Source organism: Populus euphratica, unplaced genomic scaffold (genome assembly GCF_000495115.2).
Source record: "Populus euphratica unplaced genomic scaffold, PopEup_1.0 scaffold147.1, whole genome shotgun sequence".
Lineage (NCBI taxonomy): Eukaryota > Viridiplantae > Streptophyta > Magnoliopsida > Malpighiales > Salicaceae > Populus > Populus euphratica.
The window spans coordinates 448,386-460,255 of NW_011500032.1; the positions used below are offsets into that span (position 1 = coordinate 448,386).

The following is an 11,870-nucleotide window of genomic DNA, read 5'->3' on the forward strand; positions in this document are numbered from 1 at the left end:
TGATTTTCTGACGATTTTACCATATGATATTCTTGTTATGGCCTATTTGAGAAACCTTTTTATAAGAACCTAAATTCATACTTGTATATATATTTCTCATTATTGTATTATTTCGTGTGTGTATATTGAACATTATCTACTCACTGAGTTGTTAAACTCACACTCTCATTATTTATCATTTTTAGGCTTATAGCTTGATAGCAGGTCACTTTTGTTGGACCTTCAGAACCTGCTCTTTTGGTTGTAATCCGTGCATTTTCCTTTATATCTAATTAGTACTCCAAAATTATAAAATTATATTAACTCTTGTATTAAGACAATTTAATTATATTATGAAATTGATTTTGTTATTAATGCTGCGTTGAACTCTGATTGAGTTAGGATAAATTTGTATGTAAGTTTGGGTTCGCATAGGTACGGAACCTTGGAGGGGAACCTTGTCTATGTGCCGGTCATGGATCCGGGATTCGGGTCGTGACAAAGTGCATCTGAATGCTCTCTCGCACTCTGTTTTTCAGGCCATTACCAACGGCAAAAGTTCCGAAACCAGAAGAACACCCTGAACCTGAGCTACAATACTCATGGTTTAAAAGTTCACCGAGGTTGCTTAGATAAACGAGTACAAGAAGCCTTCTACTTCTTCAATTGGCGCTTGCATCGACGCACTGACACTCAGCAATAATACTTTCAAGACCTGAAAGAAGTGAGCCATAATTTTAGCCTCATAGATTCATCAATGTACCTCTTCAACCCCGTGGTTTAACATTTCAACAATGTTACCGCTATAGTTTTTCAAATGTTTCAATTTTACCCTTACTATTTTATATCTTCTCATTTGTTTCCACTAAAAAACCATAAATATCATAATACTCTCAAAATACTTGGAAACTTTATATATATATATATAAAGCCCAACTCAAACATAATCAATTTTGGAAACTATAGGGGTAACACTGAGAAGTTTAAACTATTGGAGTAGGACTGGAGCAGTGATGAATCTATAGGAATAAAACTGAAGTTTAACCCAAAAAAAGAGAGAGAGAGAGGACAAAATCTTTTTATTTCATTCAAGAGCACACCTTTTTAGCAAGTGTATTGGTGAAAGTACGATTGGGCTTTTGTCATCTGCCTCAACAAACATGTGAAGAGAAGAAAATGGCAATACAAAAATACAAAAACAAAAACAAAATTTCCACACAGGAGACAGCTTCCCGCACCTCCAAATAACTTGGTGCAATCTGGTGAAAGGACTGAAAAATTTTCACCGTCTGATCGTCGATGCAAGCAATGAGTTATGCTCAAGGATTTCTTGCTCAATATCTTCTATCGATCATCAAAAGCTAGTTTACGTCTCTTCTCATGTTGCTTTGAAACTCTCTGACCAAGCTTTGTAATATTGTATTTGCTGCTTACAAAGAAAAAGGGGTTAGACGAGTATAAGCGAGGATTTCTGTTCTCTGTTATTAGACACCAGTAAGAGAGAGCTATACCTTCTCTGACACGGATGGTGAAATTTTACCAAGGGCTTGCTCAAAATGAGTGGCTGTGATATTAACTGCTGGCTCAGTTTGTGCGGCCATGATTGTACCTGAAGTCTCATGCAAACATCTTTGTCTCTTGGCCTCCTTCAAAGCAGTCATTGCGGCTTCCTCCATCTAGGAAATAATTCCAATCCAAGTTAACAAGCGAAGGCTGGTCAAGTAAAGTCAGACCTCTTGAAAGTATCACAAGAATTAGAATGTGTTCCAGCACTAAAATATGTCAAAAAAAAAACGAGACTAATAGAAACATAGACAAACCAGCTTCCTAAGATCAGCCCCGCTAAAATTTTTACAAGCCTCCATTTGACCAATGGCAGCCAAGTCGACACTAGGATCGATGGGTTTTCCTTTAGCGAGAGCCTTTAAGATCAATCCACGGTCCTCTGAACTTGGCAGAGGGACATAAAGAAGTTTGCCAAACCTACCAGGCCGCAGGACAGCAGGGTCCATCACCTCAGGTCTACCATCAGAGACACCAGCTTCAGTGAGAGAAGTGGAGAGGAGAGGAGAGGAGAGGAGAGGAAAATGAAAGAAGAGAGAGATTAGAGTACCTGTTAGTGGCACCAATGATAAAAATACCAGGGCGCTGATCTGCACCGTCTAACTCTATAAGCAACTGCAATTATAAGCATTGCATTCAATTGACATATACTGGGAACAAATTGATGATATGGATTACATAGAGAAAAATAGATGTTTTAATTCAGTTTATGTCATTGCATCTTATTGACCTGATTTAAGAGCCTCTCAACGACCCACCCCCCTTCTTTTCCACGAATTGTTGTCAAAGCATCCACCTGTATAAAAACAAAATAAATTGTTGCAAAGGACAGAAAATTTAATGGTCTTCAGATAACATAGAAGTGCACAAAGTAATGAAAGCCTCATCAGCCAGAAAAAACCACTTATTTACTATACAGGTCATTAGATGGAAATTTCACAAAGTGAAGTCAAATAGATCTAAGAGGAAAGAACAATCCAAATACAGAGTATCGCACAATTTCCAACATACACAAAAAAAATATCGGAGTTCATTAGATTAGGGGAAGTGCCAAATATTTCAGTCATCTATCTTTCCAATCTAGATCTCCATTATGTCAAATTAAATAACTGGATACTCATAAATACAAAGAAAGGTAAGCCACAAACCTCATCAAAGAAGATTATGCATGGCGAGCATGTTCTTGCACGACTGAATAACATCCTAACTGCCAGTTCGCTTTCTCCAACATACTTATTCAGAAGTTCAGGACCCTGATAAATTATGGAATTCACAATCATTAATGTTTTGCGACAGATTTAGAACAGATTCCGTAAGAAAACTGTGGTATAAGGCACCAAAAAAGAATAGAATGGAAAAAGAGAGAGAGAGAGAGAGAGAGAGAGATTTGAGTTAGAGAATGAATGGAAGGACTCACCTTCACATGAATGAAGTTAGCTCCTGCCTCGTTAGCGGCAGCCTTTGCAATCATTGTTTTGCCACAGCCAGGAGGTCCGTAGAGCAAAATCCCTGTCTCTAAATTCACTCCAAATTTCTGAATTTACAAATAATGCACGTGATTAGTAAGAGAATCAACCAGAACAATACAACTATGTTGTCATGCTAAATCTAACAGAACTTAAAAATAATAAATACAATACATATGAAGTTATAACCTAGTGCAAACTGCTATTTAGAATAAATAAGGAGGTAAAGGAAATGAAAATTATCAAGCATTAACCAGACAAAGAAATATTCTCTATTTGTTAGACGTCAATAATGTGCAATCGCTTATCAAGAGGAATAAAGTGCTTTGAAAAGATACAATTATGTTGCAGAAACTACATTCAACAGAAAATAAAAACATATAAATCTGCTCAACTTTGAAACTGAAACAGAAAAGGAAAGGAAGGGAGGGGCACAGAGAAAGTGTAACGGTTACCTGATAATCATCAGGATACTTTATACGACTAATGATATAGAGGTCAAACTCATCCCTTATATCATCAAGGCCACCAACGTCTTCCCATTTGACATTAGGGATAGTAGAGAATCCTTCTCTTTTTGATGAGGGCTGAACTAGCTTGGCTGCTTTCTGCAAGTGAAAAAAAGGGGATTAAATTTCATCCTTATGTCAAACAAACCAAGGAATAAAGAAAACATAATGAAGTTTTTAAAAGCTTTTCATCAACGGGAAAGTCATAGGCTAAAGCATAAACAAAAGTTGAAGTACACCAATCTTGAAGTTAAAGAGATTGAGACAATGGCAGATAATGCAGTTCCAGATTACCTCGAAATCAGCCATTGTGATGGCAAGCTTTTCCATCTCCTCAGGCGACCAAGGTTGCTTCCACCAATCCTCATTGTCTTCCTTCTCTGTCAAACATCCTGATAGCTCAGATTTTCTCTGGGAAGCAACTCTCCTCATTGCAAGATTACCAGCCGTGTTAACCAAAGCATTTAAATCAGCTCCAACAAAACCTGGTGTAGACCTAGCTATTTGCAAAATATCAAGAGAACCCTCAAGAGTACAATTTTTAGTAAGCACTGAAAGAATTTGAACCCTAGCTTTCTCATCCGGAACACCTAAATTAATCTCCCGATCAAATCTCCCAGGCCTCCTTAGTGCAGGGTCAACAGCATCAGGCCTATTTGTAGCTCCAATAACAAGAACATTTCCAGGTATTCGATTGGAGCTTTCTGAACTTGAACTGTCATCAGATGGTTGTCCTAGCCTGTGATGTTCATCCATGCAAGTCATCAATTGTGTCACAATCCTTCTCTCCATCTCTCTCTGTAAATTCTCTCTCTTTGAAGCAATTGCATCGATCTCATCAATAAAAATGATAGATGGTGCAGTCCTGTATGCTTTAGAGAAAAGATCTCGGATATTTTCTTCCGATGCACCTGAGATTACCCAATGAACCAATGTCAGTCACAGTAGTAGCTTCACTTGAAGCTTTTCCATCACGGTACTCACTCATAGGCAGTTAAAAAAGGCAAGATCATAACAAACAGCATGATAATGGAATTATAACCAGACAAAGGCCTAATTTCTGCAAACCAAAAATCACTTCACTTAACAGATCATTAAGGGGAAAAGAGGAATAAAAAACACTCTGGTTTTGCATTTCTGATACTGCACCTGTGAACTGCCAGATTTCTTTAGTTCAAGAAAATAAACAACCGAATGGCATCCAGGAGCAACAACCACAAAACTAATTCAAACACTCAACACCGCATCACAAAACATTATAATCAAATTTCCATCACTAAAAGGCCTCTATTTACACAAACCATTTAAAAAGAACAAATAACACCACAATTTAATGTTAATAAAGTGGAAGACATCCCAACAAACAGCATGAAACCACATTGTAGACCGCTAAAACCCTACATTTCTACAAATCATAGGCAATCTAGAAGATTAGAACTACCAGTAAAGAAAAACAAACAAATACCATCATGATTTTGCATTTATAAAATAGAGTACTCACACACTCCTCAACGTCATAATTGCAACATGATAACAAATTGAATGACATCCTGCGAGACTCAAGAAACAGAGCACATTCAAACACCAAAACAGCAAATTTCCTTCAAAACCCACATCAAAAAACTTCCCTTATAAAACTCCGTACCTGAAACACCAGAAACAACCTCAGTAGCAGAAATCTTGTAAAAAGGCACCCCAGTCTCATTCGCAATAGCATGGGCCAACTTAGTCTTCCCACAACCAGGTGGCCCATGCAACAAAATCCCACTTATAGGATTAACCCCAAGTCTCAGCGGCACATTTGGATGATACAATGGCAAAAACACCTCCATTTCCAACTCCTCTAAAATCCCACTCAAACCCCCTAAATCCTTAAACCTCGGCCCCCCTTCCTTCCCCTTCGCATCCTCACCAAGCCCACCTTTCAGTTTCCCCAAACTACCCTCCAAGTCCTCTCCTTTTTGCTTTCCTACCCCTCTATTTCTCTCAATCATGTCAACTTTACTACTAATACTTTCTTTTCTATCATTAGCAAGCTCAACTTCCATATTTTTCTCCGCCACCCCATAACTTTCCCTTAACATTGATTTCATCAAATCAAACTTCGGTGGCTCTAACGACGTCGAAGAATCCGAACCCGAATCCGAATCCGAACTGGACTCCGTATCCGAACTCGAAACCAAAATCGGGCCCCGATTTCGATTCCTTCTTCTAGAATACGCATTTTCAATATGCATCAATTTCTCTTCACTCTCATCAATTCGCTTCTGCTTCTTACTCACAGTCGTGCTAAGGTTTGCTTCTTCGTCGTTGGAATCGGATTCTGTTTCCAATTCATGTTTTCTGAATTTCTTCGGCGGCGGTGTTTGTTGGTTTAGGGTTTGCTGGACGATGCGAGTTAGGGTTTTGAGTTCCATGCGGCGGTAATTGGGGTAGCTATTGCGGAGGTGGTGGACTATGTCGTCTGTTGTGGTAAATTTTTTGTTACAGATGTCTATGTGGTGTTTAAGCAGTCTTTGGTTTCTTCCTCCTCCGCTTCCCCCGCCACCACCGCCGCTTCTTCTTCTTCCACTGCCCATTTTTTTTGTGATACCGTGGATGCTCGAGGTGTTTAGCGGCAGCGGTGGTGGAGTTAAAAGAGGAGAAGAGCCGCTTTTTTGTGAGAGAGATCTGTCTGGTCAGTTCTTAAATGCCCAAATCAAACCATGGGCCTTAAGGCCCAACAAAGTGTATTTCTTAAGCTGAATGGAATACCAAGCAAAAAAGAAATTCTTAAGAATTATGTAAAGAAAAAAATTATCTTAAAAATATTGATCTCTTGTATAATGGTAACCATCTCCTTTTAAATTTAAATCATATACCATGCAATATCTTTATCTTTTAGTCAATATCCTTCCAGGCCAGGCCAGGGCTGGAGATTAATTAACCATGCATGGAAGCATCATGTGCTTGAAAGAAAAGTTCAAAATTCACACACCAGCATAAAATGGAAAGCAAGAATCACAGCATTCCTAGCTTTTAATCAATTGAAGATTATGATTGTCCAGAAAGAATTATGACTGTCAACAAAATTCAACTAAAAATTCCTAAAATATTCAGAGAAGCTATGATCAAATAACAAAGAAACGGAGGACCAATTCGAGAAGGTGCTACAGCGAAACAAAGGCTGCCCGCTACCCATTCCTAGGCACCAGATGAAGAAACGAAAATGGGAACCTCAGCGCTCAGGGCTTCCTTCAACATGCAGTGAAGATTCTTCGTTAACTTCAGCCCTTGGAGGCCTTCTACGCAGAATTACGGGAGGAAGTGACATCCCATTACACAAAGAGACTAGAACAATCTTTTCGAGGACAACTCCTTGCTTTTTCAGGAGGGACACAAATTGACTAAATTGATTTTGATTTTGTCCCGGCACGTATGCTTTCAGCCTGACTTCCTTGAGGTTTGGCATGAAGAGATTAATTGGTTTATTTAAGAGTTCTTCTGACAAACTCTCCTGAAAAATGAGAAACATGGTTTATTTACTCGTTAGATAGTAAAAAGGAAAGCAAACATGGTCTGTATTGAACATATTGCCTGTTGGAACAGTAAAAGTTGTGTAGGGATACTTACATCTTCAACTATCTTGTAGAGGGGATCAAGGTTCATTGTCTCAAGATTGGGGCAAAGCTCAAGCAATGCAGCCAGGCCAAGAAGATCATATGTCGTATACCCAGTTTGTAGCTCTAAATGTTTAAGATTGTACAGCAGAAAATCTTTAGGAAAAACATCCTTGGGTGCAAGCTTTTTGAATCAGCATCATGCAAGGAAAGCAATCATATGAACATTTCATAAGATGATCAATTTAAAAACAATTTTGAGCAGCCACTCTCAAGTTGCTCATAACATAAGAGTAAAAGTTGTTAATAGTAGAATTTCTTCCTGTCAAGAAAACCACTTGGAAATAATGATTGATGTTTGAATCAAGAGGAAATTAGCTGCTCCAAACTAGAGGTAAAGCAAATTGATCACAAGAAAAGAATATTTGAAATTCAGTATATTGTGACGGTGCTTTTTCTATCTAAACACGAAAAAGTTTTTGACAATACTACCACTGGCACTCAAACTTATCTTGATATGCAAACATGGCTTTCCTAGCAATCCTTTTCTTGAATTCTTCAGTCTTCAGTCTTAAATTGCTTAGCAAAGCATTTGTAAAGAGAGGCCCTTTTCACTACTTTGTGCAAAGAATCTATCACCAAACATGTTATACAAACAGATTCCATACAGTTTCCTTGACTACCGGCCACAAGAACAAGCACTTGCTTCACACAGTGAATCCGTAGTTTGCAAAGAAGGATGATAGAATGGAAGAGAGTTGTTAAAATGTTAAATGCACAGCCTGCACATCACTAATCCTTGACATCTGGTTACTCAAAGGACATATTTGAGCATTAATAACCATGTGGTGAGCTTTAACTTAAGAGTTCATTTAGCTGTTTGGGAAATTAATTCACAGACGAAACCTCACAAACCCATCCCTAATCAGTTCCTTTAACGTAATCAAAATATCTATCCAGCACAGAACAAACCTTGAGTGTATACACAGTAGTGATGATGAACAAAAGATTTCGTGAAAATCTCAAATGAAACCAAGCCTTACCAATCCCACCTATCTCAAGCTTTCATGACAAGCTAGGGGACCTTATTCTTAGTCCTCCCTCCACGTTTAGAAAATGCATTTTCCCACACAATCACGTCTAAGAAAAACCAAAGGCTCACTTCTGAAGCATTTGAAACTTACGAAAAACAAGAAAAAACGAATCGCTAACCTTTTACATAAATCAACATTGCTACCGACGCAAACATTACACAATTAAATCAGAAATGAACACAAACCCAAAAATTGCAGAGCAATACCTTAAGCCACCAATTTTGCACCACGAGATGCTTGATGTGTGCAATTCGATGAAGCTGCTTCACTACTTTACACCACTGACCATAGTACTCCAATCCATGCACAATAAAAGTATGAAACTCGACCAAAGAAGACAAATTTTTAACACAAAACTGCCCCATCTCAAAGCAATCAATATTCAACCAAACAAGATTAGGACAATCAAGCTCCAAATGCAATTCCCTCTCAGCAGTATAAAAACTAGAAAGATCCAGCCTTTTCAACTTCTCTGAACAAAGCCTCAAATTCTCCATCCCATAACAATCTTCAAACTTTAAAACCTCGATATTAGGACAAGCTTTGAACAAATCCAAAACCATGTCATCAGTCATATAAACCTGATCAAAATAAACCTCATTCATTGACCAGAGATTCATACTTTCCATATTAGCAGGCAATGTCAAATCACATCTACACAACTTCAAGACTCTAACTTTACTGTTTCTAAGAGCAGAAAAAGGGAAATCATAATTGGGTTTTGCTGCTGGTTCAAAAATATGAAAACTTTTATCAATAAAGAAATCAAGATCAAGTTCTAAAACTTGGTTCTTGATTGCATAACGTACCCATGAATCAACATGGTACCCATACCTATCCTCATAGATGAATTCAAGCCTGAATTTTTTAAGGGGCAACTGGGGTTTGAGAATTAGTGTTCGGTCAATGAATTCTGAAAAGAATTGCCGGGTTGTGGAGAAATTGTTGTAAGGAGGGAAATGAGTGTAAGAGAAGTTTAAATATGGGACTGAGGACCAAAGAGTTTTCCATTTTGTGGAAATAAGGCTTGTTGTGATTGTGTCTAGTGTGGGAATGAAAGAGAGGATGTGGATCAGGACGTCTTGTGGGAGATCGTTAATGTTCGTGACTGTTGTGGCGGTGGCGGTGGCGTCGGCGTCTGGCTTTTCTTCCATTTTGTTGTTTTCAAGATTCCGAAGAGACTCCTTGAGCGGCCATGTAACCGCAACAGTTTGGGTGACTAACGTCGCGTCTTCTTATTTTTAAAGGTTAATTGTATTTATTTGGTCCTTGTAGTCTTGAGATTTGTTTAGTGTGGTCTAACTACACTTTTTCTATTTTAATTAGTCCCTCTACTCATGAAACTTCGTTATTGTAGTCCCTCTATTGAATATCCATTCAATTTACCATTAATCCTTGATGTGTGGCTTCACAAGGTGGAAACAATTAATTGTGAATTGGACAGAAGGACCACATTAAAAACATTTCAGAGTATATGATTTCTTAATGAATATTGGATCGTGATCTTATGTAACCCATCCTATATGTATTTTCTATTAATACACTAGTTTATTTCTCTCTCTTTTTTAGGATTCTTAAGAAGCCACGAGTTATACTAATCTCTTTCATTATATATTTCTATCTTATTTTAAAAAAAATATGAAAAAGTATATATTACAATTTTATCAACAATATTACTTACTTGTAATATCTTGTTGGTGAAAATATCATGCAGTTAATAAGTTAGATATATTTAATAGTGATTTTATTCATATAAAATATATTTATTATTAATAAATATTTTTTTATCTTGAATATTCAATTATATTTAATTAATAAATTTATGTTTGATTAATGAATTTAGAATAAAAATAATGTTAATAAAATAAAAATATTTTATATAAAAAATTATAAAATTATTATAATTGTTGTTACTCAATTTTGGACCCCACGTGCTAGAGATGGTGTCTACCTGTTTTGAACCAAGTGTAGGAGTGTAGCTCACGTTTGCTAGAAAATTGACAAAAGCGGAGGAGAAAGAAAGATTTTTTTCGAACCCTGTTTCAGCCATCTCCTGCTCTCTTTATCCTTCCCCACTGCTATCGAAATTGTCAGGATTCTTAAGCTAATTAGGATTCCTTATAATGCTAAATTCATTCCTCTTTTACATGGGCTATAAGGTTGAAATAAATTCCTTGAAAGTGGCACTAGAAAAACCTAGTTCTACTACAGCCGCAAATTTTTTTTGTTTTGTTCCAACTTAGACCCTGATTCTGACTTAGGTTCGTGCAATATCTGACCATCCCAACTATATTCTATCACTCATGACATGTTGAAGAATGGACCTACACCTTGATTGGGTCCTAGGGCTCATTGTTCTTATGGCAGGCTCTTAGTCGAGGATGCTTGGCATTGTCAGTTTCCTGAATTTAGATCGGGAGACCCTTTTTGACCAACTAGATTGTGGCCTGATTCTATCATATCTCGCCTTGACTCCCTATGAAAGCCATAGTACTGGATGCATAGATGAATTTGGGCTTTCGAATCAATGGATTTCGATATCAGAAGCTTAAGCTCTGCACGTTTAAATATCTGACGTGAAAATAGAGAATTCTGCCGCAAGCAGGATTCTAACCCAAGTTTTGCACCGAAAAAATTCTACTGCCATCATGATTTTTCTGGTTCATTCTTAGGGTACTCCCAGTCATATCGGGATGCTCGGTATTTATCAGTTTTTGAATCAGATCAGGAGACCCTTTTTGACCGACGAGATCGCGGCCCGATTCTGTCCTATAAAATGATTATATCTCGCCCTAAATCCCTATCAAAGTTGTAATCCTACACGCATAGATGAATTTTGGCTTTCGAATCGATGGATTTTGATATCAGAAGCTCAAGCTCTGCACGTTTAAATATCTGACGTGAAAAATAGAGAATTCTGCCGTGAGCAGGATTCTAACCCAAGTTTTGCAGGACTGATTCGAAGGATTTTTTCTGGACCCAGGACTGAATTGAAAAGTGTTAAAATGAGGGATTTAATTGAAGAAGGATATGGAAAGTTGGAGAGGGGGCCTGGATCATCATAAATGGAAGGATTTTTACCACACCGAATAAGGAAGATAAGACTTTGCAGCTGCACCCTCCATCTGATTTCTTTCCCTTTTTCTCTGTTGTTTTCCTTTCTCATCATGTCTGATTGTTAGAGCTGAAGACCACGTTTTTGTTGCCTCATTTCAAAGATAGCAGCTGGCTCTATGGAAGGAAATAAAAGAACCACACCATCCTCCAAAACTGGAAAGAAATCAGACGTAAAGCACCACCATAAAATCAGAATTTGCAGTTTCCTTTTGCGTTTTTTTTTACTGCAAATCAGTAGGGATTTGCGTCCTAGAATTAATGCATTGAATCCTTCCTAAATAGATATAGGTTAGACTATATATAAGCCCCTCTAATGACCTAGGGCAAGAGGAGAAAAAGAGAGAGAAAGGGGACGAAAAGAAAAAAAAAAGGGGGGAGAAAAATTGACGAAGGGGAACAAAAGAAAAAATTATCTTGTCTTCAGCCGCCTCCCTCTCGGAAAAGAAAACAGAGGAGAAACCCTGTTTTAGGATTTTAAACCATCGGACAGAGCCCCGTCTCTTCTCCCCATCACCACCAAATTCTCCCCCACGGTCCAGCAAC

The 11,870-nt window shown here is 37.8% G+C and overlaps 2 protein-coding genes across 2 annotated transcripts; both read right to left on the bottom strand.

Annotated features, from left to right (window-relative positions):
- Window positions 1-1,041: 1,041 nt before the first annotated feature.
- Window positions 1,042-6,194, bottom strand: LOC105142544 (cell division control protein 48 homolog C-like). Its single transcript, XM_011050223.1, has 10 exons — window positions 5,163-6,194; window positions 3,812-4,428; window positions 3,464-3,616; window positions 2,960-3,076; window positions 2,691-2,795; window positions 2,273-2,338; window positions 2,093-2,157; window positions 1,800-2,001; window positions 1,491-1,655; window positions 1,042-1,405 (listed from the first exon to the last, which is right to left on the bottom strand). Exons 1-10 carry the CDS (start codon window positions 6,094-6,096, stop codon window positions 1,358-1,360), a joined length of 2,472 nt encoding a protein of 823 aa, XP_011048525.1. The 5' UTR covers window positions 6,097-6,194; the 3' UTR covers window positions 1,042-1,357.
- Window positions 6,195-6,501: 307 nt separating this feature from the next.
- Window positions 6,502-9,441, bottom strand: LOC105142545 (F-box/LRR-repeat protein At3g26922-like). The gene is made up of 3 exons (XM_011050224.1): window positions 8,417-9,441; window positions 7,130-7,300; window positions 6,502-7,013 (listed from the first exon to the last, which is right to left on the bottom strand). The coding sequence occupies exons 1-3, from the start codon at window positions 9,362-9,364 to the stop codon at window positions 6,735-6,737; spliced, it is 1,398 nt and encodes a 465-aa protein (XP_011048526.1). The 5' UTR covers window positions 9,365-9,441; the 3' UTR covers window positions 6,502-6,734.
- Between the last annotated feature and the right edge of the window lie 2,429 nt (window positions 9,442-11,870).

What these genes read in the sequence shown, in the direction of transcription:
- LOC105142545 (XM_011050224.1), bottom strand. Translation starts at nt 9,364, where the DNA reads ATGGAAGAAAAGCCAGACGCCGACGCCACCGCCACCGCCACAACAGTC. An exon ending in TGCAAAATTGGTGGCTTAAG is followed by an intron (nt 7,301 to 8,416) that starts GTATTGCTCTGC and finishes TGATTCAAAAAG; the next exon opens with CTTGCACCCAAGGATGTTTT. An exon ending in TCTACAAGATAGTTGAAGAT is followed by an intron (nt 7,014 to 7,129) that starts GTAAGTATCCCT and finishes CTCATTTTTCAG; the next exon opens with GAGAGTTTGTCAGAAGAACT.
- LOC105142544 (XM_011050223.1), bottom strand. Translation starts at nt 6,096, where the DNA reads ATGGGCAGTGGAAGAAGAAGAAGCGGCGGTGGTGGCGGGGGAAGCGGA. An exon ending in CTAACTTCATTCATGTGAAG is followed by an intron (nt 2,796 to 2,959) that starts GTGAGTCCTTCC and finishes ATAATTTATCAG; the next exon opens with GGTCCTGAACTTCTGAATAA. An exon ending in ATCATTGGTGCCACTAACAG is followed by an intron (nt 2,002 to 2,092) that starts GTACTCTAATCT and finishes CTCTGATGGTAG; the next exon opens with ACCTGAGGTGATGGACCCTG.